This window comes from Dasypus novemcinctus, chromosome 8 (assembly GCF_030445035.2).
Source record: "Dasypus novemcinctus isolate mDasNov1 chromosome 8, mDasNov1.1.hap2, whole genome shotgun sequence".
Taxonomy (NCBI): domain Eukaryota; kingdom Metazoa; phylum Chordata; class Mammalia; order Cingulata; family Dasypodidae; genus Dasypus; species Dasypus novemcinctus.
In genome coordinates, this window is record NC_080680.1 from 125,968,009 (window position 1) to 125,992,032 (window position 24,024).

A 24,024-nucleotide genomic window follows, 5' to 3' on the forward strand; every position below is an offset into this window, starting at 1 on the left:
TTCCTTAAAAACGCGTTCCCAGAGCTCAGGACCCGGGAGGCGGTGGGCGTGCCCCGCGTCCACGCAGTGAGCACGGGCTGGCGAGTGGGGGCGGCCGCTGGCACGTCCAGCCGAGCCGGTGCCCAGCGGCAGGCGCCGACCTAGGAGGGCCCGTTCTAAGGAGGCGGGGTCCGCGGTGGCGGCGCCCGGCTCCCTCTTCTCCCTCCGGCCCAGACAGAAGGCCCAGGAGAGAGGCTGTGGGTTCCAGAGCCGGGAGATGCCTGGTCTGGGGGGGGCCCCCCTCAGGGCGCCTCCCCACCCCTGAGGCAGGACCGACCCTCCCGAGACCCTCCCAGAGGCTCAGGGTGCCGCCGGGTCATCTTCCGGGGAGCAGAGAGCAGCTGTCCCAGCAGCCGGCCTACCTCCGCCCGCTCGTGCCAGCCAGTGCCCGCTTCTCTCCGTCGGCCGAATGTTTGAACCCGGGTGTCTCGGCCTCAGCCGCGTGGACCTTCGGGGCTGGGTGGTCCTCGGGTCCTCACTGCCTGTCCAGACCTCGCTGGCCGGAGTCAGAAGGCACAGAGAGCTCGAGGATGCTGCTGGCCCCCACCTCGCTACGAGCAGAGCGTCCCTGATGGCACCACTTAAAGGGGAGGAAATAAGTTGCAAAACAAGAAAGGCGCCTGAGCGCGGGAGGGTGGGGGCGGCGGCCCCTCGTCCTACTCGACGTCTTCCACGCACGCCCTGGCTGACCCGCATTGCTTCTGTAAGCCAAGAAAGAAGCTTTAGTCCTTTGAAGCCTTAAGTAAGAGCAGGACTTTTTCGCCAAACAACAAACACTTAAGCAGGCTCAGAGCTGGGGAGCGGCGGGGCCTGCGGTCCCAGTGCCGGCGGGAGGTTGGCACCTTTGTGATCCCCACTTCAGAGGAGAGAGGGGGCCCTGGAGGAAGCGCCCGCCCCACCCCACGACACCAAAGCCACGCTCTTAGCCATCGTGCTCGGAAGCTTCTGGAAAACCTGGACAGCTTGGAGGAAGAGGCTCAAGACTGTCCCCCCACCCCTCCGGGCACCGGCGCCCTTTGCCTGTCTCCATAGATTTTTTTTTCTTTTGAAAACCACGCAAGGACGTGCCCGGCGCAGCTCTTTGAAAAGAGCACGGTGGCTGAGAAACAGCAAACAGAAAACAGAGATGAAATCCCAGCATGCGGAGAGGGACTCTGGCTTGAAGCTTCCTCCTAGGAAAGAGCGACGGTCACCGCCCCAGAAGCACTGCCTGTTCTCCCTGTAGTTTGGCCTCTCGGGTCGGGTGTCCGGCCTCTCCTGCCTGTCCCTGCTCTAGGCTGTACCTGGAGGTGGCCCTTTAGAGCCGCCCCCCGACTGCCCTTTGTTTCCCCAGTGCCAAAGGGGGGGCCTCCCTGGGGGGCACTCGAGACCCACCCGAAGCCCGGGCTTTCGTGGGGCCCTGCCCGCCGGCACGGCCCGCCTCCCTCAGGCGTGGGGCCCAGGGGGCCGCCCGGCCGCGGCCTCAGCGCGCTGCCCTTTCCTTCCCAGCAAGTGAAGCTGGAGGAGTTCGGGAGGCCCAAGATCGACGGGGAGCTGAAGGTGCGGTCCATCGTCAACCACACGAAGCAGGACCGGTGAGCGGGGCGCGCCGCGGCCGGGGGCACCCCGCGGCGGCCCGGCCCGGCGCCCAGCGCGTCCGGAAGGGGCCCTTCCTGTGCGGTGCGCGGCCTGCCCGGCTGCCTTTGTTTTCCTCGGGGTTTTTATTGCTTCCTTCCTCCAGGCCAGGGCACGGGGCTGGGCAGGGGGCCTGGCTGCGCGCTCGCCGTCGCCCCGGAGTGGGGACGCACCCAGAGCCGGCCCTCTGGGCCTGCCCAGCAGCCGCAGGCCGTGCCTGGGAGTCCACGCGGGTGTGAGCAGGAATGTTCCAGAGGAGGCGGTGCCATCCTTTGCCGGCCCGGGGTCCCCGGTGCCCATGGCCGCGTGCGGGGCGCTCCCCCAGGGCCGGGCTCGCAGCCCGCCCGGAGCTCCCCGCGTAGTGGGGGTGAAAGTGGAACCCGGCAGTGACGGCCCCGGAGGTTGCCGAGCCCGCGGGGACCGGGCCCCAGCCTCGGCTCGGGGTGGGCTCAGGGGGGGGCGCCCTGGGGGGGCCGCTTCTGAGCAGCCGGGGCGGGCCCTGACCACCGGGCGGTGCCCGCTGTGCCGCCAGGTACCTGTTCCTGTTCGACAAGGTGGTGATCGTCTGCAAGCGCAAGGGCTACAGCTACGAGCTGAAGGAGATCATCGAGCTGCTGTGCCACAAGGTCACCGACGACCCCATGAACCTCAAGGACGTCAAGAAGGTGGGCCTCGGGTCCCCGCGCCGCAGGCAGCCCATCCCCGCCGCGGAGGCCAGGCCCTCACCCGCCGGGGCCCCTCACCACCCGCCTCGTCGCCGTGGCTGCGGCCCAGGGCACCTGCTGTCCCAGGCCCGGTGCTTTGCCCCTCTTCAGGTCGCCACTTCTCCCTGGGGTGGACGGGGGCGGGGGGTGGGGGCACCTCAGGACGCCCAGGTGAGGGGGCCTGCCCAGGGCAGGTGGGAGCCGGGCGCTGGACCTCGGCCGGCCTGGCGCCAGCTGTGTGGCCTGTGCGCTGGGCAGGCCCTGCGTTTGGAGGGGGCTCTAGGTGGGCCCGGCTGCAGCGTGTCAAAGACTCTGATGATGAGGCAGGCCGGCCATGGCGGCAGGGGTGGGGTTGTGTCCATAAGGGGCGGGGCTGTGAGTGCAGGGGCGGGGCTATGGCTGCAGGGGCGGGGTTGTGTCCATAAGGGGCCAGGCCGTGAGTGCAGGGGCGGGGCTATGGCTGCAGGGGTGGGGCTGTGTCCATAAGGGGCGGGACCATGGCTGCAGGGGCGGGGTTGTGTCCATAAGTGGCCGGGCCATGACTGCAGGGGCGGGGCTATGGCTGCAGGGGCGGGGTTGTGGCCGCGCAGGGGCGGGGCTATGGCTGCAGGGGTGGGGTTGTGGCCATAAGGGGTTGAGCCATAACTGTAGGAGGTGGGGCCATGGCTATAAGGGGAGGGGTTGTGAGTGCAGGGGCGGGGCCATGGCCACAAGGGGAGGGGCTGTGGCTACAAGGGTGGGGCCATGGCCACAGGAGCTTGGCCACGAGTGCCCAGGCAGGGCCACAGCGACAGGGGTCCTTCCCGGCCCCTGGTTGAGCCTCAGCGCTGCCTTCAGCACAGCTGGAGACGTGCTGGGCAGGGCTGGGCGTGGTCGGGGGCTGGCGGGCAAGGGTGCCCCAGCCCCTGGCGCTGCCTTTGGGATTCACCACGTCGGGCACAGCCGCGGTGTGCTCCAGCCTTTGCATCCAAGGCGAGGCAGTGCCGCTGACCCCGGGCCTCTCCCGGGTGTGGGAGGAGCGAGCTGTCCCTGGGCCGCCCTGGGCCGCTCTCCGGTGCCCTGCCCAGCCCGGGGCCCCCGCAGGGCCGGCCTGGCCCCCCAGTGACCTCTCCCCTTTGCTCTCCTCATGCTTCCCAGTCTCACGGGAAAACGGTAAGCTCGTGGCGCCCGCCACGCCGCCGCCTCACTCAGGCCCCTGCCGCCACTTCCCTCCCCAGCGGGGCCGGGGGCTGAGGGGCGAGGCCACGCGCGTCTTCTCCCTTCTTCCTCTCCTCGGGTCTCTCACATTTGTTTCCTAATTATAAAATAAAGTGCTCAGGATGGCAGGTGAGCCCCCCCGGGGGCACCAGGCGAGAGCCTGCCCCTGCCCGCCCCGGGGCAGAGGGGCCTCGACCACCTCGGCCCAGCAGGCGTTCCGTCCCTCACGGCACCTGCAGCTGGGCAGCGTTTTCCTTTATCTTCCCTCCCCCTCCCCCTCCCCCTCCCTCCGTCCTCCTTTTCCTCCTTCTTCCACCCCACCCCTGCTTCCTCTTTCCTTTTGTCTTTTCTGGCACAATGAGCTCCTAACTCCCAGCCCCTCAGCTCTCCCCGGGGTGGGGCGGAGGTGGCTGCTGGGGCAGTGCCGGCTCACGAGGCCCAGCCCGCGGCCCGTCCCACCCTTTTGCCTTTAAAACCTTTTCTCTGCTCTTTTGCTTCAGAGAGGGGGCAGGGGAAGGGGGTGGGCGTCATGGAAGGAGCCGGGCTGCTTCCCGGGAGCCCGCCCTGGACGCCCCAGACCCTGCTCGGGCCCCGGAGACGGCCCAGCTGACACAGCAGGCTCAGGTGCAGGGAGAGCACCTCAGAGGGTCCCCAAGGCACTGCACCCCTTAGCACCCGCACAGGTGGCACACGCAAGCACACATGCAGAGAAGTGCCTCATACACACAACCCACATGCACAACACAGCTGCATACACTGACGCGCATGAACACACGTGCCCGCCTGTATACATGCACACATACACACTTAGAGTGCGCACAGATTTACATGGCACACAACATACCCATGTGTAGACATCATACACACATGTCCATATGCACCTGTGCACACTACACACATGCACATATGCACTCGTCCACATGTGCCCACAGATAACATGCACACACATGCCTCTACACCTGTAATACATTCACACACATACTTATACGTACATATACCCGGGCTCGCCATCACTAGAGCCCAAGGCACTTGCAGGCAAACCCGTTTTCATATGCACATGCATAGACATGCACACACATAGACATGCACACAAGAGCACACGTGAGTGACATGCTTGCACATGGCAGCTGCGTTTGAGCGCACACAGCACGGAGGACAGGCAGAGTGCATGTATGCTCACATGTTCCTGTGTCCGTGCACGTGCAGGGCAGGCTGGAGTATGTGTGCATGCTTCACATTACAGCGTGTCTGTCAGGGCCCCCGTGTAGGCACGGGCATGCGTGCATACACATGCACACGTGTTTGTCCCAAAGCCCCACTGGCAACACCGTGTCCCCGTCCCCACAGTGGTCCTACGGCTTCTACCTGATCCACCTGCAGGGGAAGCAGGGTTTCCAGCTCTTCTGCAAGACGGAAGACATGAAGAGGAAGTGGATGGAGCAGTTCGAGATGGCCATGTGAGTCCGCGCGAGTGGCGCCCCCAGCCCCGGGTGGACCTGCCTGGAGACCTCGGACGGGGCGCTGTGAGCAGGGTGCAGGGGTCCAGAGCCTACGGCCGGGGGGCTCCGTCAGCTGCGGGACCCCGGCCCCGCCGCGGCCGCCTCCTAGCCGTCCAGCACACCCCCCCAGGCCAGGAGGACCCCCGGGCTCAGGGGAGCTGGCCTCGCTCACCAGACCCCAGCGGCGCGCCCCGTTCTATTGAAAGCCGCAGGACGCGCTTCGTGAAATCCCGGCTGAGCCTCGGGGTGTGAGAGGGGTGACCGCTGGGGCCCCTGCACCGGGCCCGGGCTCCGCTGGGCTTTGGCCTTCGGGCAGGGGCACCGATCTTCCAGACCTTTCCTTTTGGGGCAGCGGCGACGAGAAGGGGGTCAGGGCCGCGGGGCATTGGGAGATCACGGGGAGGCAGTGGGCGCCCTTGGAGCAGGGCCAGGCGCACGAAGGCCGGAGCAGAAGAGGCTGGCCGGCGGACCCCGTGCGTGGGGCGGGGCTGGGGCGTCACCGTGTGGGCCCCTCGCCCTCCAGACGCTCTGACTCCTCCCCAGCCTTCTATTTTGACAAACTGAGCCCTCAGCCCCGTGGAGAGGATCTCCGGGTCCACAGCCATGCTGGCGCCCGGGGCCTCCCCCCGCTGGCGCACGCTCCCCTAGGCAGCCCGAGAGCGTGTGAGCGCAACAGGGCCCCGGGCCTGCCCACGTTTTTTATTTCAAGCCACGCGCAGTGAGGGGCGCCGCCCGCAGGTGCCCACTGCAGAGCTCCGACCGGTTTGGCACCTGCCCCTCTTAAGACGAAACGTCCCCCTAGAACCTTCTCTCCAGCCGGCGCGGCGTCCTGCCCCAGCCCCCGCTCAGACGCTCGTCTCCCGTTCGGGAGGTGGCGGGGTGGCCTGGGCCCTGTGCTGGCCGCTGCGCGGGGCCGTTCCCGATTCCAGGGGTCACGGGCTCGCCTTCGAAGGCGCAGCAGCCGCTCTTCCTCTGCAGGTCCAACATCAAGCCGGACAAAGCCAACGCCAACCACCACAGCTTCCAGATGTACACCTTTGACAAGACCACCAACTGCAGGGCCTGCCGGATGTTCCTCCGGTGAGCCGCCCGCCCCTGCCGCCCCCAAGGGGCCTCGGCCCCGCCCGGGACCCCTCAGCCTGCCGGAGCTGGCCGGGGGGTGGCTGGCCCCAGGGGTGGACTTTGGGTGCAGGGCGTGGCCCCTTTGGGTCGGGCGGTGCTGGGGCAGGTGGGAGGGGGAGCGGGCGCCAGGCTGCAGTGGTTGGGAGGCACCTGGAGGCCTGGGGCTGAAGGGGAGTGGGGGTGCGGGGCTGACTGCCCCTTCCCCCCGTCGCTGGCAGGGGCACCTTTTTCCAGGGTTACCTGTGCACCAGGTGTGGCGTTGGGGCACACAAGGAGTGTCTGGAAGCGATGCCACCCTGCAAGAGCAGTGAGTGCCACCGCGTGCGGGGGCACAGTGGGCGTGGGGGGTCCTCGGGGCGCCCCCTTTGTGCACCCAAGCTGCACATCCTGATCCCCCCTTCCACAGCTCCCTGCCCTCCACGCTCTGTGCTGCACACGTACACTCCCCTGTGATACCCACTGTGGCCCAGCCAGGCAGGGACTGCCGGTGCCACATGGGGAAACTGAGGCACAGAGGTGGGGAGACCCTCAAGAGGCCCTGCTGGGACAATTCAGGCCAAGGCTCATCTCTTTCTAAAGCTGTCGCTCTCGACCGACGCTCGAGGCCTTCTCCCAGCCTCTCCTGCCCCCCTCCCTTTTCCAGACAGAAGCTTCTAGAATGCTCCCCCCCTCGTGCAGGCACAGAATGTTTTCTGGCCACTGCATGGAGGTTTTGGATCATGGGGGCACAGGGTCCTGATCGTCTCGCACCCGCAGCTTTCCCAGACCTCGGGGACCCGCCCCCCTGTTAGCGTGGCCATGTCAGTAAATGGTCAACACCGTGCCGTCCTCCCCTTCACACGCCCTATGTCACGTTGGTGTGGAAGCCCCGGCTCAGGGACGTGCCCGCGGCTCTTGGTTTAGGGGTGCACTTGGCTTTGCAGGGGTGCACGGCTGCACCCGCCTGGCTCTGCAGGGCGAGCCAGCAGCCCGAGACCGGTGGAGGTTTCAGCTGGGCCTGGAGGCCCAGGGCCCTGAGAGGGTGCAGGTAGCCCGGCCCGCGGGGCTGCTCGGAGGCCGCCTGCCCGCCTCCACCGCGCCGTCAGCTTCCGTCCGTGTCCCCAGTGGCTTCCTCCGACAAACACTGGAGCTCACCACCCGGGTGCCCCAGCCAGGGGAGGAGAGGCCGAGCGCGCTCTAGACCAGCCCTCCGAGCTCATCGTTTGCAGCATGCTGGTGCAGCGCCCTTGGCCATCAGGAGGGTCCCACGACCCGGCCCCGTGGCCCTGGGGGACGCGATGGACAGCCTCTGTCCCCCAGGGCACCTGCAGCTTCTCTCCTTGCCATGCCTCCTGTGGTGCTTCACCCTCAAATATATAGCTTGCCACACTTCCTTCATACACTTTTTGGCAAAAAGGGAAGAAATAAAGGGAAGAAGGAAGTAAATGTAATCTATGACCTTATCCAGAAAGAAGCAGAGGCAATACGTTGGTACATTTCCTCTCAGGTGGTTTTTTTTTAATCTTGTTATTTGCTTATATGCTGCCTAGTTCCCATAGAAAATTTGGAGAACGTAGAGAAGTGTAAGGAGGAAATTAACCAATTCCTGATCCCACAGCCTCCATTAGCCAGAGGCTGTGTTTCTCTTCTTTCCTTTTGCAGATGTACTCGCCCACTCGGCCGTCTTTTTTTATATTTTCACTTTCCATTTTCATATGTATCATTAGCATTTTTGCCATTTAAGCAAGTTGGTGTCCTTTTTTCCCCTCAGTTTTCTACTAACGTATAAACATCCTGGAATGTCTCCTTTAGCCACATTAGGTCTATAACCCAAGGCTGTAGATTTGTTCATGAGGGCTGTGCGCCACCCTGACCCCCACCCCCAGGTACTGCTGACCGGTTACCCATCTCTAGGGTCTGTGGGTCTGTGTCGGCCTAAAGCATCTGCTACTGTGAGTGTTAGAGGATGCTGAGGGCCCGGCAGCCACACACGTCAGCTGCCCTCATCCCTGCTTTGTCCGGGGCAGGGTGACTGTCCAGCTGGGCAGGAGCGAGCTCTGCCCGGTGCAGCAACCCCACCTTTGGGGCAGCCCAGAGCAGGTGTCTGACAAGCCGCGGCACCCTCTGTTCCCAAGCACGCGGGCACCGGTGTGTCTGAGGTGCCAGTGGCCGTTTGGCACGCTCTCCGATGCTGCCTGCTCACCGTCCGTGGCAGACATCACCAATCAATTGCGGAATCTTCCCCTTGAGCCCGGGTGCTACCTGGCCCAGGTGGCTCGACTGTTGAACAGAGTTGGTCCCGCGAGCGAAAGCTTGCCCCCTCGCGTCTGCACGCCTGACCCCACAGCTCAGAGTGCACTGTCCGAGAGGTCCGAGGGACGTTCGTAGCCTCGAGTCCGGGGCTGCGCGTCTGTATTCCGTCTGAGCCTCGTGTCCCCGACGCTCGTCTCACAGATTCAGACCCGGGCGCAGCAACTCCTTGTGTGGGGGGAACCGGGGGGCCCGCGGTGCCGGCAGCCCCCCTCTGATGCCCGATTTGCTTGCTTTGCAGGCTCGCCTGCGGACCTGGTAAGACGGCCCCACAGGCCCCCTCCTTTCCCTGCCCCCGGCCCAGCCCCGTGGCCACAACACCCACTCCTCTGCCGCCCCTGCCCCGCGTGGCCTGCACAAGCCCCGTGGCTGGCGAGGGGTCTCTGCTCCCTTCACGCCGTCTGTAGAAATGCATCCTGAGCACGGCCTTGGGGACCCGGCTACCGCCCAGCCCCCCCGCCCGGCGCCTCCGGTGCCACCTGCCTCCATTTAGCTGGATTCTTCCGTGGGGCGTGGGCTTCGTCGTCCCCCCCCCTAACTCCACTGGCATTGTGGGGCGCAGTCCTGGTGGAGCAGGGACAGGACGCAGCATGCCCAGCTGCAGGGCATGCCCGCAGCCGTGGCTGCACTGGTCAGGGCAGTCTTTCTGGAGGAGGTGGGGGGGTGGGAGGGGCCCAAAGCCTGGGGGCCCTGTAGGAATGTGTAGGGGGGGGTCGTGTCAGGAAATGGTGGCACTGAGTCCCCGGCGGGGCCTGGCCCTCCCCCCTGCCCACACCCCGCTCTGCTTTGACCTTCCCTCTGGGGGACGTGGGGGGCTGGGGGTGTGGTGGACAAAGTGGTCACTGGACCCAAAGGCTGAGGGGAGCTTTTCGCGTCACCCACGTTGTCTGTCCTTGTCCCCTCAGGAAGCCTCTGGAGCGGGACCAGGTGAGTCCGTGGGCGCTGGCTGCGCTGCGCTTGTGCACGTCCGTGCCTGCCCTGCGTGCCGGGCCCGCCTCTGGCCTCGCTCTGCTCCGGGCCCCAGGGCGCAGGCCCATCTCCCTCCTGCCTCCCGCCGCCCCAGGGCGCAGGCAGCAGGGGCCCGCTGCCCCCCAGGGACCCCCAGAGCAGAGTAGGGAGCAAGACACAGAAGCTGTGGCCGTCTGAGCACCTCCTGACCTGGGCTGGGGACGCCACAGATTCTCAGGGGGCTCCGTCAGGACCCCGTTTCGGCCCCACGCAGCCTCTGTCCAGCTGTCGGGCCTGTGACAAGTCACTGACCCCTGGTCACCCCGCCTCTAGCGCGTGGTTCCATCTCCCGCTCCTCACACTGGCTTGAGATGGGCTTTCCCAGGGTGGGGAGGAAAGGCTGGGGCAGCATCTGAAGATGAGTAGCTGTTACCACGGAGACCCCCGCATCGCTTTATCATGCCAGTCATTATGAGGTTTCACGAAACACACTCAGGAGGCTCAGGGGAGCTTGGGGGCTGGCACAGCAGTGTCTGCGCGGTGCGTTGGGGCCATCTCGCTCGCACATGGGGTCGCGACGGCCCAGCCAGCGATGGGGGTGGTCGCCGTGCGAGCCAACCCCCCCCCCCCGCGCTGCTCCCCCAGGTCCCAGGATGGTGGCCGTGCAGAGTTACCACGGCAGCCCCGCGCCCCCCGCCAAGCCGGCGCTCACCTTCCAGGCGGGCGACGTCATCGAGCTGCTGAGAGGCGACCCTGAGGCTCCGTGGTGGGAGGTGTGTGCCCGGGGGGGCGGTGGGGGTAGGGGGGCCAGGCCGGTCAGCGAGGGCCCCGCTGGCTCCGTGTCGCCGCTTCCCGCGGCTCCCTCGAGGTGCCCGCTGTCACATGGTTGGGGGCGTCGTCCCTGCCAGGGGTCCGTTCCCTGCCCCCCGGCCTCAGGCCCTCCCCGCCTGCCCTCCCGCCAGTCTGGCTCGGCCGCGCGGCGCCCACCCTCCTCCGTGCCCTGCTGTCAGTGCCACGCTCGGCCCTGGGGGCAGCGGAGGCCACGTCACCTCCCCCACCTCCCCCTGGGAAGCCCGTCCAGGGGGGACAGAGATGACCACGAGAAGTGCCGGCACGACGTGGTTTTTGGCTCTTAGACGCATACGTGTGGAGGCGTCGGCGGGCATTCGGCTGCCCCCCAGGCCCACCCACCCCCGGGCACCTCGACCGAGCCCCCAGGCCCAAGAGAGCTTAAAAGACCTGAGGGTGACGCGGGCCTGTGGGGGCTTGACCAGCACTCGGCCTGGCCCGGGGCGGCCCCGACGCTCAGCCGCACCATCCCTAGCTTGTCCTCCGTGGTGGGCTTCTCGACGTCGCGGACGCGCCTGCTCGCGCGTTCACTGGGGAGGTCACGCAGCCGCGGGCTCGGAAATTCCAAGGGCGCGAGTGGAGCGGGCCGCTGCCACGCCGCCTCGCCGCCCGGTTCCCTGCGCCGGCACTGACCGGGCCCAGTGCCTCCGGTGTCCATGCAGAGGTGATTTACTGACTCGGGAGGGGATCGGGGGCTCCCAGGTGCAGGACACAGTGAGCGCCGAGCCCGGCTGGCCCACCCGGCCAGGGCCAGACCCCGAGCCTCTTAGCGCTGGAGAGAGTCGCTGGCACAGGACAAAGAGCCGGCGGGAGCCAGGCGCTGGGCTCCCGTGCCAGCTTCCACTCCGAGCAGGCTCACCACTCTGCGCCTCAGTTTCCCCACCTGCAAAGCAGGTGCGCCTGGCGTCACCAGGCCAGAGGAGGTTGCAGAGGGCAGCGCTGCGGCGGCTGCGAGTTGGGGTTGGATCAGCTGCACCCGCACCCATGGGGCCGCCGTCCTCATCCTCTCCCCTCCCCAGGGCCGGCTGGTGCAGAGCAGGAAGGCGGGGTGTTTCCCCAGCTCAGCCGTGAAGCCCTGCCCCGTGGACGGAAGGGTGAGTCCTCCTCTCCAGAAGCTTCCGGAGCGGAGAGGCCATTTCCCGAAGCCAGGCTGGGAGCTGTCAGCTGCAGGGCAGGGGAGGGGCGAGGCTGCGGGCCACGTGCGGGGCCGCCCCGGCCTGTCGTGCTGCGGTACAGCGGCTGCAGGGTCATTGCCACTGCGGCCAGCGGGCTGGTGCCGCGGCGCTCTCCACGCTGAGGGACCCTGGACGTCTCAGGGCAGCATCTGCCCCCGGGAGGGAAAACGTGCCTGGCAGGCCGAGGTTGGCGTTCTCGGGGCTTCGGGCAGATGCAGCTTAGCCACGGAGGAGGCGGGGTGGCCCTGCCCTCCCCGCTCGGAGCGCCGGCGCCAGCCCCCAAGGATCAGGCGCCCCTCCCCCAGGCCTCACAGCTCACGGCGGGGCGCAGCCGGTCCCGGGGGTGCAGCCGGTGGCTGCCCCTGGAAGCCCTGGCACCCCTCCCGGGCCGAGCGCGGCCTCGGCCCCACATGCCCAGGCGCACCGTCCCGTGGGCAGGTGGCACAGGTGAGGGGCGGGTTGGAAAGGCTCTGCCGGCCCATCAGAGGGGCCAGGTCCCAGAAGCGCCACCGCCGCGGTCCCTAGGAGGAGGACACCGGTGCCAGCCAAAGAGCCTGCCTTCCGGGGCTCCAGGGACCACCCAGGGTGAGAGCCCTGGTAGAGCGCGTGCCCACGCCCGCTTGCCGGGAAGCCCGCAGCCTTGCGTCCATCCCTCCCGCTGCACTGAGCTCGCTGTTCGCCCATTGGTTGCTGCTCATTTACCCATTCATTCACCCATTCACTTACTCATTTACTCACTCACTCACTCAATTAGTCATTCACTCATTCACTTATTTACTTAGTCATTTGTTCATTCACTTAGTCATTCACTTATTCATTTATTTACTCATTAACTCACTCATTCACTCATTTAGCCACTCATTCACTTATTTAGTCATTTGCTCATTCATTCACTCATTATTTACTTATTTACTCATTGACTCACTCATTCACTCTTTCACTTATTCATTTACTCATTCACTCACTTGTTCACTCACTCATTCACTCAATTAGTCATTCACTCATTCACTTACTTATTCACTTAGTCATTTGCTCATTCACTCAGTCATTCACTCATTCACTTATTTAGTCATTTGCTCATTCATTTACTCATTATTGACTTACTCATTTACTCATTCATTCATTCATTTACTCATTCACTCATTCATTCACTCCTTCCCTTGCTCACTTGCTCACGCATTCACTCGAGCACGCGGGGCAACCACTCTTGCAGGGGGTCAGATACAACTGAGTCCCAGCCTCTACCCCATATAGTGCGATCGGGGGTCGGGTGACTGACCACAGCCCCTGGGCCCCCCCCCCCATGGACGAGGTGCTCACCGCCTGCTCTCTCCCACCAGCCACCCATCATCCGGCCACCATCTCGGGAGATCGACTACACCGCCTACCCCTGGTGAGTGGGCGCAGGCAGGTGTGTGGGCTGTGGGGTGCGGCCACCACCCGTGGACCAGGACACTCCCCTCTGGCTGGCCCCAGGTGGCCGGAGCAAGCCCCTCGTGGCCCAACATCCCCCCCCCGGGCTCTCAGTCACCTCTGCTGGCGGCCACTTCCCACCCCTGAGTCGGATCCGCAGGTTCCAAGAACTGGGGGGCCGGAACTGCTTTCTTGTGCAATCACGGTGAGCTCGGCAGGTGGCTCACCTGAGGTCAAATTTACAAGCACTTCCTCCTTGACAAGGGGGCTTGGGGATAGCGCGCAGGTACACGTCCTCAGCGGGAGTCACAGAGGAGCCCCAGCCTCAGTGGCCCTTTTATATCCACCCTGCACCTGCCGCGTTACCCAGGGGGCAAGAGGAACAGCCAGCCGTGGTGGACGCGAGGCTCCCCGTGGCCGCCCGGCCTGCGCAGCTGGATGGAGTGACCAGAAGCTCCAGTGCAGCGCGCTCGGGGTGGGGTCCATTCCGGGCGGCCCCTTGGCCCCCAGGAGGTTAGCGCGTCTGTGCAGCCAGCCGTCCGCCCTCTTTGGGAAGCCCCGGGGCACTCTGCGTGGACATGTGTCCTGCATTTTAGGTCTGATTCAGGCAGTGAACAGTTCTTCCTGCAAGTTCCGCCAGGTAGAGGAACAAACAGAAATTTGGTATTTCAATGCGAATCATCTCCTACTTGCCCAGTGTTGCAAAAATCCCGACCATCCTGGCGAGTGGCGGCAGCTCGGCCGGGCTGGCTTTGGGGCAGGTGGAGGCCACTCGCCTTGCAGGCTCAGGCTGGCTTCCTCTAGGCAGGGAGGGCAGGGAAAGCTCTAGCTCAACGTCCAACCAAAGTCCAGTTTCGAAAACCCAGCCGATCGCACGTGTAGGCAGTTAGCGCCGCCACTGCTTTTCCAGCAGCGCAAACGACGTCTTAGAAAGGAAATCAGACCTGGTGTTCAGGCTCCACGGTACTCCTCGCAGATCCTCGGGCCCCGTGGTGGACCCGAGCCCAGGGCCTGGCCACTCTGCTGGCCATGCCCAGCCCGCTGGCTGTCTCGGGGTGCCCGCCGTGTGCAGGGCCTGGCGGCCACTTCCTTCCTTGACCCCCCACCGTTGTGCCGTCCTCATGGGGGCCTGCCTTGGTTTCCCGGCCGGCTCGTCCTGGCGGCTAGTGCGCTGCCCATTTATGCAGAGCCGGGCGCGATGCCCTCGGGGTGCGGCCGTCACCACCTCTGCTCCTGAGAGTCTCGCATCCCCCCAGGTTTGCGGGCAACATGGAGAGGCAGCAGACGGACAACCTGCTGAAGTCCCACGCCAGCGGCACCTACCTCATCCGGGAGCGCCCCGCGGAGGCCGAGCGCTTCGCCATCAGCATCAAGTACGCGGCCGTGGTGGGCGCCATGGAGACCCCCTTCCCCAAGCGAGTTCGGAGCCCGAAGCTCCCCGCCCGCACCGCCCCAAGTCCTGGGCTTACTGGTGGGCGGCCGTACGACTCACTTTCCAAACCAGGATTGGTGCAGAAGGGGCATGGGAAACGGGTCTTCGGACTGCACGAGCTGCACTGGCATGGCCCGCGGCATCTGGGTGTGTGTGGATGAGCCGTGCCTGCCGGCCGACCCCGGCCAGAGCCGCCACTGGGGGCTGGGTGGACAGCCTCAGATTGCAGGGGCCGGGCCAGCTGAGATTGCAGGGGCGAGGGGGTTCCTGGGAATTCAGGGAGTCGGGTGGTTCTGGAGAGCGCGGCAGAGCCATCCCGCTTGGCAGCCGTGGTCGTCACAGGACCCCTTCCCTGGCTGCTGTCCTGCGAGCTCCTGCAGGTGGCCTGCTCTTGGGGTGGCCCCTGCCCTGGCGCCTCCTTCCCTGGACACTGCCTCCCCGCAAGCCTGTCATCAGTGTGGAAACCCAGCTGGGCAAGGGTCTCGGGCCAGGCCACGGGCCAGCGTGCCAATGGGTCCCGTCTGCTGGGACCTTGGAGTTGAGAGCCCAGAGCAGCTTAGTCTGTGTCCTGGGGAGGTGCGGGGGGGGGCTGGGCAGGGGCTGGGCAGGGGACCTGGAGGTTGGGGAACCAGCCTATGGCCGAGGCTGGTAGGAACCCACCAAGCTCCCTGGTCTGTGAGGCGCCTGCTTGGGGTGGGGCTCAGCCCACCCGCAGCCCTCCTCAAATCCGGGAAGGGCGCAGGAAGAAAAGCGGGTGCCCGTGAGGGCCACTCGAGGGGGACTCGCCAGCCGGGCCTTGATCCATTACGGGAACTGATTTCCAGAGGTTAAACCGACTTTGCATTCCTGGCACAAGCCCCACTCGGTCGTGTAAACTTGTGTGTGTTGTGCAGTGTGGCTTGCTGATCCGTCGTTTTCTTGTGGGTTTTTGTCTGGCTTGGTGTCGGGTGGGAGGGGTGGGAGTGTTTTATTAGAGACTCTGGGAGGACGTGAGGGAGGGCGAGGAGGATGGCAGGAGGGTGCGTGTTCCAGCAGAGGGGCCAGCCGAGACCCTGGCCAGGCTGAGGAGCAGCCAGAGGCCAGGTGGGGAGGCTGGAGGGGTTCAGGGGAGGATGTGAGCTGAGCTGGGGTGAGGCAGGGAGGAACCATGCTACAGACCAAACGGTGGACGGCACAGGGCGTTGGCACAGCAGGGCGGAGGGGAAAGTAGAGCCCCGAGGCAGCGAGGCTGAGCTGAGCCCAGTGGGCAGGAGCCGAGCAGGCAGGGGGGCTTCCGGCCTGACGCGGGGTCGAGGCGGCAGTGGACGGTGAGTAGGCGAGGAGGCCTGGGCAGCTGCAGGGCGGGCGGGGAGAGGGCCGAGGAGGGTGCTCTGCTCCAGCAAACCCGCGAGCAGCCCGTGGGGCTGCGCCGCCCAGTGACCCCGCGGCCGTGCCCTTGGCCCAGGTTCAACGATGAGGTCAAGCACATCAAGGTGGTGGAGAAGGACAACTGGATCCACATCACAGAAGCAAAGAAGTTTGAAAGCCTCTTGGTACGTGGTCCCTGCGGCTCCCGCAGGCCCGAGGGTGGGAGGGGCCGTCTCCCCGCGGGGCCACGCAGAGGCCACGCAGCCTCGTCCACCACGGGCCTGCCGGCGGGCGAGACCTGGGGCCAGCGGCCGCTTTCCTGACAGGGTGGGTCTCGGGAGACGAGAGGCTGGGCGGTGCGCGGCGGCTCGTCTCCCCGCGCCAGGCCAGGCGGTGGGCCTCGGGGCCGACCCTCGTGGATGGTGGGGGGCCCAGACCCCTGGCCTCCGGCTTCTCAGCGGCCTGTTCATGCCGAGGGTCTGCCAGACTGACGCCGCGGCCACGACGCCAGTGGCGCCCATGTGGCCTTCTGGCAGCCCCTCCCCCACGGCCTGGCCCACCCAGAATACAGCTCAGGGCAGGGTCCCTAAGGCTGGCTGTCTGCCTAGTTCTTTTCACAAAACTCGTGTTTTTTGGGGTTTCCCTCTTGCGGAGAACGGTGGCCGGTCCCCACGGGCACCTTTTTCAGTCATGCTGCCGGCACGATGGCCGGGTTGGCCTTGGTGGTGCTGGACGGGGCCGGGGCTGCGGGGAGAGAGAGGAAGGGCTAGTCTTGGTGGAGCGAGGAGACGTGCCATCCCCACTGGCCCCGGGAGGCCACGGAGGGGAGGACTGCCTGGAGGCGGCGGTACAGCGTGCGCGTCCCGCAGGAGCTGGTGGAGTACTACCAGGGCCACTCGCTCAAGGAGAGCTTCAAGCAGCTGGACACCACTCTCAAGTACCCCTACAAGGCCCGGGAGCGCGCGGCCCCCCGGGCCTCCAGCCGGTCCCCAGGTGAGGCTGCCGCGCCCGCACCCCGGGCTGCCTGGGGGTGCGCCCCGGCCCGGCCCTGGCTTGCCCCCCTCCCCCGCACCTCCTCGTGCTCTGGGCAGCCCGGCGGTCGTACGGCCCCGGGGCAGCGGCGAGCGGGCCCCAGCCGCTCCAGCTCGGCTCCCTGCCGCACATCAGCGGGGACTTCCCACTGGGGGGACGACGGGGCAGGGTCCCCCCGAGGTGGGGGGCCAGGGCCATGATACTGGCCCGTTTGTGGACGAGGGGCCGAGGCCCCGAGCAGGGAAGTGACCAGGGACCAGGGGTGGGCCGGGGCCCAGGGTGTGCGGCCACCGGTCCAGGGCTGCCCGTGGGGCCACCGGCTTCCTGTCGCCCGCAGGGGACCACGGCACCGGCCGCCGGGCAGCGGCAGGAGGGGCACGGAAGCCCGGCCTCTGCTGGGCCTGCCACCCGCTGCGGGCCGGGGGCGCTCGGGGCCACCTGCCCCTGCCGCGTCTTGGACGCCGGCGGCCGTCCACCTGGTGGGAGGGTCCATGCTCCCGCAGGGCCAGGGAGGTGGGCGCCGCGGCTCAGGGCCCAGGGCCGTGCCGCCCCCGCCCTCTCTGCTCCCCGCTCGTCCCCTGTGAATCGTGTGGCTGCCCCGTGCCCCCCCTTCACACTCTCTCTCGCCTCTTTGCAGCTTCCTGCGCTTCCTACAACTTTTCTTTTCTCAGCCCTCAGGGCCTCAGCTTTGCTTCTCAGGGCTCCTCCGCCCCCTTCTGGTCAGGTACCGCTGCGGCTTGGGGCGTGGGGGCCCGGCTGGCGGGCCCGGGGCTGCCCACTCCCCACTGCCCTGCCTGGACGCAGCCACAGCTGCCCACGGGGCCCAGCCTGGGGCGGGGGTGGGAAGGGCCCGGCTTGGGAGGCAGGCGGCGACCGCAGACCCCCGAGGACGCCCGCAGGTGCGGCGCAGCCTGTGGCCACGGCCGTCCCCTCTGGCTGTGCCTGGCCACTTCCCCGGCCTCCCCTGTGACCCTCGTCGCTCACCGAGGCTTTGCCCCTGGTAGCCGGGCAGCCAGCCGTGGGCAGAGTGGGTGCGGGAGCTGGGAGGGCTGGGCCTTGGTCAACCCTGGCTGGACAGGCCTCGCTGCCAGCGTCAAAGCCCCCTCCCCGCCTCCCCGCTGCTGGCTGCCGGCCGCTGTGTGCATTTCCCCTTCACCGCTGTGCTTGGCACTCGTCCGTCAGGCCCCCTGGGTTCCGGGGCCGAGCTGGGTTCCCAGTTTGGTTTGGGGCTCTGGAATTAGGGCTACAAGAGAGGTTGGTTGCCTGAACCCCGGGCCCCAAGCCTGTGTGCCCGGCAGCTTTCGTTCATCACGGCCACCTGCCAGTACCAAGGGTCCTGCCCGGGGGTGCGGCGGGCCCCCTCTGGCACTCTTGTGGCTGCTCTGGGCCCTTTCTGCTTGGGGAGCGGAGGCTCAGATGGGCGCGGGCCCTGGGGTTTGGCCGCCCCGCAGAGCCGCAGCCTCCTTGGGATGGACGTGTGCCCCGCCCACCACCGCCCTGGGTCTCTCCTGGGTGCCGGGAGGGAGACCCACCTCGGCCAGGGGCCTCTCCCCAGCCTGCTGGACCCCCAGCAGCCTTGTGACCGTGGCCTTGCCCTACAGTGTTCACGCCCCGGGTCATCGGCACGGCCGTGGCCAGGTACAACTTTGCCGCGCGGGACATGCGGGAGCTGTCGCTGCGGGAGGGCGACGTGGTGAAGATCTACAGCCGCATCGGCGGGGACCAGGGCTGGTGGAAGGGCGAGACTAACGGGCGGGTGAGTGGGCCGGCCCCTGCGGGACCGCCTCTCCGTGGCGCTGCTCGGGCACCCTCTGGCTGGCGTCTCCCTGCGTCATCAGAGCAGCTGGGGAGCGGCTACCCCGGGGGGATCTGGACCAGCAGGTCTGGCTGTACCTTGTTCTGCCCATCCCCACCCACGCACGCTTGGCCCAAGCTCCAGGAAGCCCAAGGGCGCTACTCTTCCCTGCCCTCGGAGTCTGCAGTACTCCGAGGCCCCCTTCTCCTACCACCCTGTTGGGACTTCCCCTCGCTTGCTCCCAGTCGCTGAGCACCCACCCTGCAGGGCACCAGAACTTCATGTGCCACGTGAAAACATAAGGGTGAGAAGCAGCTGCCCAGATGCAGGTCCCCCGGGCTGCAGATAGCAGGGCACGCGTGGCTCCCGATTCTAACCATTCCGTTACCATGGGGGAAGCCGGTCTGTCTGGGGGTGAAGTCTGTCCCTTGGAGCCCTCAGGTCTGACCCATTTTCCACCCAACTGCCCCCCAGAAGTGTGAAGTCCACAGAGCCCTAGGACCTGACCCAGACCAGGACTGCTAGCTCCCAGAGGGGTCCTCGGACACCAGCATTGGTGGCACCTGTGGCTGTAATTTAATAAGCATGTACTGGGTCCTTGCCCAGGTCCGCTGACTCATACTAGTTTCCTTGGTGATTTGGTTGTACAGTTACATTTTAGAGTGTTACTAGATTTTTCTGTTAACTTGACACTTTTATCATTATGAAATGTCACTTTTTAACTCTGGGAATATTTCTTGCCATGAAGTAACTTTACGAGCTATTAAAGCAATACCAGCTTTCTTTGGATTAGTGTTTGTGTGGCATGCTTTTTTCTATTTAGAATTGCTTTCAACTGTTCTAAGCTAGGTCTCTCTCAGTCATTTGGGAATTTTGAAAGCTAGTCTCTCCAGACAATCCTTGCCTTTTAATAGGCGTATTTAGTCCACTTGCATTTAATGTAATTTGGGGGATATCTAAGTTTAAACCCATCACCTTCCTCTGTTTTCTGTTTGCCATACCTATTCCTCTTATCCTTTACCCTTCTTGCTTGCTTTTGGGGTTAATCAATATTTTTTTTACTATTTTACTTACCCTTCCCTGGATTGGTTTATGTATTAGTCAACCAAAGGGGTGCTGATGCAAAATACCAGAAATTGGTGGGTTTTTATAAAGGGTATTTATTTGGGGTAGGAGCTTACAGATACCAGGTCACAGAGCGTAAGTTACTTCCCTCCCCAAAGTCTATCTCCACGTGTTGGAGCAAGATGCTGCCGACGTCTGTGAGGCTCAGGCTTCCTGGGCTCCTCCCTTCCGGGGTCTTGCTTCTTCCTGGGCTCAGGGTTCCTCCCTTCCTGGAACTTACTTCTCTTTCCTCTGTGTGCTGACTTCCCAGGGCTCCAGCTTAAGGCTTCAACGTCAAACTCCAACATCAGAAACCCTCCACTCTGTCCTTTGCCTTGTATCTGTGAGTCCCACCCACCAAGGGGCGGGGACTCAACACCCTAATGACGTGGCCTAATCAAACCCTAATCATAACTCAGTCGTGCCCAGGTACAGATCAGATCACAAACATAATCCAATCTCTGTTTCTGGAATTCATAACCACATCAAACTGCTACAGTTTATTAGCCTCTTGCTGTTATTTAAGTGGTTACCTTAAAGATTATAGATTGCCCTTCTGACATTTTAGAGACCGTCTTAAATTAGTGCTTTTTCTACTTCCCAGACAATGCAAGGACCTTACAACCTTTAACTACGTTCATTTTTTTCCGACTTTTGTACAAGTGTTGTCATGTATCTTAATTCTACATATTTTAATACCCTACCAGACATTGTTTTTGTATTAAACAGTTAAAATTCCTTTAGACTGACCACCATTTACCCTTCCCAGAGCTCTTCGTTTCTTCCTGCATCACCGCACTCCCATCCTGGACCATTTCCCTGCTGCCTGAAGTACTGTCTCCTCAGTGTGTTTTTAGGGTGCATCTGCTCCTAATAAATTCTCTGTTATTCTTTGATCCAAAAATACGTTTATTTCACTTTCTTTTTTCTCTCATTTTAAAATGCTTGCCACTTTTTATTTTGACATAACTTCAAATTTAATGAAACGTTTCAGCAGCACAAAGGACTCCCACGTGCTTAGGTTTTTCGGCCTATAGTTTGATGTCCTTCATCAGTTTTCGAAGTTTCCAGATTCTTACCCTGCTCCATTTTCTTTTTTCTTCTTCTAAGGCTCCACTCACATGGCCCATACACGATTATGCTATTTAGCTGTGCTTCCCACCCTTCGCCCTCTCCAGTTTTCCGTCTAGTTTACTTTCTGTTGACCTATTTTCTAGTTTATTAATTTTCGGCTCTGCCTAATCTGTTACCTTCTTTAATGGAATTCTTAATTTTGGTCATAGTTTTCAGGTCCAGGATCCTCTTTGATTTTGGTGATCAGTTCTCTCGTGAACTTTTCTACCCTCTCATACGTTTTCTTAAAGATGTAAATTAGAGTTACTTAAATCCCCTGACCGATAGCGTCGAGGACTGGCTTCCCGTGGGTGGGTTCTTTCACCTGCATGTTCTCTTTGTTTTCTGGTTGATGCTCAACTTGCGTATAAAGAACCATAGAGGCTCTTGGTGATGTCATTTTCCTTCAGAGACGATTTACTTTCCTTCTGACTGGCGGAGTGGGCAAGTCCTGTTAAACTGGTCTAGACTGGTGTATTTCCGGTAGCCCTTACTTCTGGGACATGGACAGCCCTGCCAGGGTCTCAGAAACAACCCGGGTCTCCCAGGGACCCCCTGCACTGCAGCCTGGCACGCGCCCTGGAGGCCGGGAGCTGGGTCCACTAGTCCAGCTGGGTCCACTGGTCTTTTTTTTTTAAGCCCCTTGCGGCTTGTTCCTTTCTTTGCTATCTCTTCTCTGTGTCCATTTGCTGCCCATTTTTTCTGGATCTGCTTGTCTCCCTTTGTTACGTCATCTTGCCGCACCAGCTGTTCGTGGCACACAGGCCGTCAGCTCTTCGCAGCACACAGGCCAGCTTTGCCCTCACAAGGAGGCCCCGGGACGCGAACCCAGGGCCTCCCATGTGGTAGGCAGGAGCCCAACTGATGGAGCCCCAGCCGCTTCCCTCCACTGGTCTCCTGAAGGCCCCTTATCTCTGCTCACCACCCCTCCCGCCCCCCCAACACTCAGCCAGACCCCTCCCCTCTCCTTCAGATTGGCTGGTTTCCTTCAACCTACGTGGAGGAGGAAGGCATCCAGTGACGGCAGGATCTTGCGGATTTCCCGGAAGCGTTGCCCACCCCCCGAAGTCTCTCCAGGCGCCACGACTCAGAGGGAAACGTCTCGCCAACCCGCCGGGACCTAACAGCCCGTAGGGGTGGGGTGGGTGTCCCGAAGCGCAAACGCGGACCGTCGCCGTGCGCCTGCCCTCGGTGACCCGTCGCTGGGTCTGCTACTTGTACATAGAGGAAGCCTGGGCTCGCCCTTCCGTGCCTGCCGCCGAGGCCGCACCAGACCCCCGGTGACAGCCGAGGCCGGAAGCTCAGGGCGTGCCGCTGCCTGCCGATGCGGCGTGCGAGGGCCTAGATGCAAACGACAGACGCTGCCCAGGGAGGGCCGGGCACGGAGGCCCGTGGCCCCCCGGCCCCCCAGCGGGCCCTTGGACGCTCGGCCTGCCTGTTTCCTGCTGCTTGCCCTGCGCCCCGGGGGCCCCGAGCGGCGGAAGGGCCCCGAGCCCCCGCAGCCTCGGCCGTGCTGGGGGGCCGGAGGGGAGGGCAGTGCAGGGGCTTCTGTGCAGCCGCCCTGACCCCCCAGGACTTTGCCTGGACTCCCCCACTTCCCGCAGGGCCAGGGGGGTGTGGAGACCCCTGGGGCCAGCCCTGCCCTTGGGAAGGAGCCTCAGGAACGACGAAACTCTCGCCCCTTTCCCGTCGATGGTACTTCTCTCCTCCTTTGCCCTCAGAGTCCCTTTCCGGAAGCCCAGGAGTGAAGTGTCTGCCCTGCGTCGCAAACCCTGAAGTGGGCAGAGATGAAATCAAGGGTTTTCCCTGCCGGGTCCCCGCTGCTCTCCGTGCCCCCCGGAAGCCCGCCCCGGCTGCCCCTCTGGTTCCCGAGTGGCCGCCGGGTCTCCCCAGCCTCGCCTGGGGCGTCCGTTGTAGCCGTGGCAGGCTCTCCTAAAGGGCTCCTGCCGCCTGCTCACCGAGCCGCCAGCCAGCCCGAAATAAGTGCTCTTGGGGTAGCCGTACCCCACCCCGGGGTCTCCTGGCCTTTGACCTCAGGCTGGCTCGGCCAGACCCCGTTGCCCTGCCGCGATGTTGCGTGACACCTCGCCACACTGCCCCCCTCCGAGCCCCGGTGGGAGCTGAGCCCAGGCGGCCCCTCCCCCTCCTGGCGGCCGCTTCCCCCCACCCCGGGCGAGGAGGAGGGGGCTGGGGAGGTCTGGGGGCTGCGGAGGCCCGTCCTGCCGGGGGAGGTGCTGGTTACTGCGCTTCCATCTGGGGGCGTCCTCGCTGGGGGCATCCTTCAGGCGGCTCCCACCCCCCCCACACTCCTGGGCCCAGAGAAGAGGGGGGCTTGGAAAGGGGGTGACCTGGCAAAGGAGAGACGAGGCCTGCGAGCCTGCAGAAGGGGGAGCGGGCTCGTTGGGGGGCTGTGGGCGAGGAGGGAGCAGTGGAGAGAGGACATCCTGACCCCACCTGCAAGGGGTCCCGGCACTTGCCGAGTGAACTCGGCTCAGCTGGGGTGGAGCAGGGAGGAAACCAGCCTCCTTCTGTGTTTACTGACGTCGAAAACCTTTTTTTGGGGGGTGGGGAGGTGGGTTTATTTGTTTTTTTAAGGGGGAAAGAGTTTGTAATTATTTCATCCAAATCTCCCATTATATATCTGTGAATAATAAGGAAAGATTTTATAATAGCAAGAAAATGATGTATATTTTAGTTCCTCATGAGACAAATCACGATAACTTAGGATACCGAGAAAAAATAATTGCAGATGCGCTTTTTGTGAATTTATTTTTCTTTCCTTCGTTTGGACGGTCTTGTTGGGTTTCGGTTTTGCACAGCACTGGCCAGGAGGGACAGAGGGCTGGGGGCGGGCAGGGGGCGTTCGGCGGGAGAAAGGGCGTGCCCCGGAGGTGGCTGAGGGGCTGGGGCCTGGGGCTTGGCGGGGGACAGGCGCCCCCAGCGTGCGGCGCAGGGATCCGGGGTCTCCACAGCCTGCGGCCGCCCCCCAAGAGCACAAGCTGTACGTTCGCCGGGCTTTTTCAGGCCCCAGTTTCTACTGCAAATAAATCTCAGTTCTATTCTCAGGAGCAGCAGCCTTTCGTGCTGGGGGGGCGGGCCTCTCCTGGCTGCATCTTCTCCGGGCACCGTGGCCTCGCCGCGGCGCCTCCTCCAGCGGGTGTGTGGCCCCCCGCTTCCCTGCCGTGCCCCAGAGCCCCCCCAGCAGCCCTCGGGGCAGCACCCCGTCTTCCCACCCCGATGAGCCCAAGTCCCAGCGCTGCTCCCCCGACGACATCCTCGGCCCCAGCGGCCCCTCCTTCCCTGTCTGTTGATGAAATTAGCCCCCTCCCCCTCGGCCCGGGGTCTGGGCCCG

The 24,024-nt window shown here is 64.1% G+C and overlaps 1 protein-coding gene across 4 annotated transcripts in view; it reads left to right on the forward strand.

The window, feature by feature from the left end:
• Positions 1 to 23,737, forward strand: part of VAV2 (vav guanine nucleotide exchange factor 2) — a 180,508-nt gene extending 156,771 nt beyond the window's left edge. Inside the window, exons 13-28 of one of the 4 annotated variants that reach the window (XM_058302647.2) lie at positions 1,528 to 1,613; positions 2,186 to 2,318; positions 4,902 to 5,011; positions 6,032 to 6,133; positions 6,394 to 6,482; positions 8,706 to 8,722; positions 9,370 to 9,391; positions 10,058 to 10,185; positions 11,281 to 11,355; positions 12,777 to 12,829; positions 14,106 to 14,222; positions 15,726 to 15,813; positions 16,498 to 16,621; positions 17,298 to 17,384; positions 18,262 to 18,416; positions 18,930 to 19,238. In XM_058302647.2, the coding sequence (XP_058158630.1) occupies positions 1,528 to 1,613; positions 2,186 to 2,318; positions 4,902 to 5,011; positions 6,032 to 6,133; positions 6,394 to 6,482; positions 8,706 to 8,722; positions 9,370 to 9,391; positions 10,058 to 10,185; positions 11,281 to 11,355; positions 12,777 to 12,829; positions 14,106 to 14,222; positions 15,726 to 15,813; positions 16,498 to 16,621; positions 17,298 to 17,384; positions 18,262 to 18,416; positions 18,930 to 18,980 (1,437 nt within the window). In that variant the 3' untranslated portion in view covers positions 18,981 to 19,238. Of the gene's footprint in view, positions 1 to 1,527; positions 1,614 to 2,185; positions 2,319 to 4,901; positions 5,012 to 6,031; positions 6,134 to 6,393; positions 6,483 to 8,705; positions 8,723 to 9,369; positions 9,392 to 10,057; positions 10,186 to 11,280; positions 11,356 to 12,776; positions 12,830 to 14,105; positions 14,223 to 15,725; positions 15,814 to 16,497; positions 16,622 to 17,297; positions 17,385 to 18,261; positions 18,417 to 18,929; positions 19,239 to 21,645 lie in introns of those variants that run through there. The other 3 variants (XM_058302648.2, XM_058302649.2, XM_058302650.2) reach the window with 3 other exon arrangements.
• Positions 23,738 to 24,024: the final 287 nt, after the last annotated feature.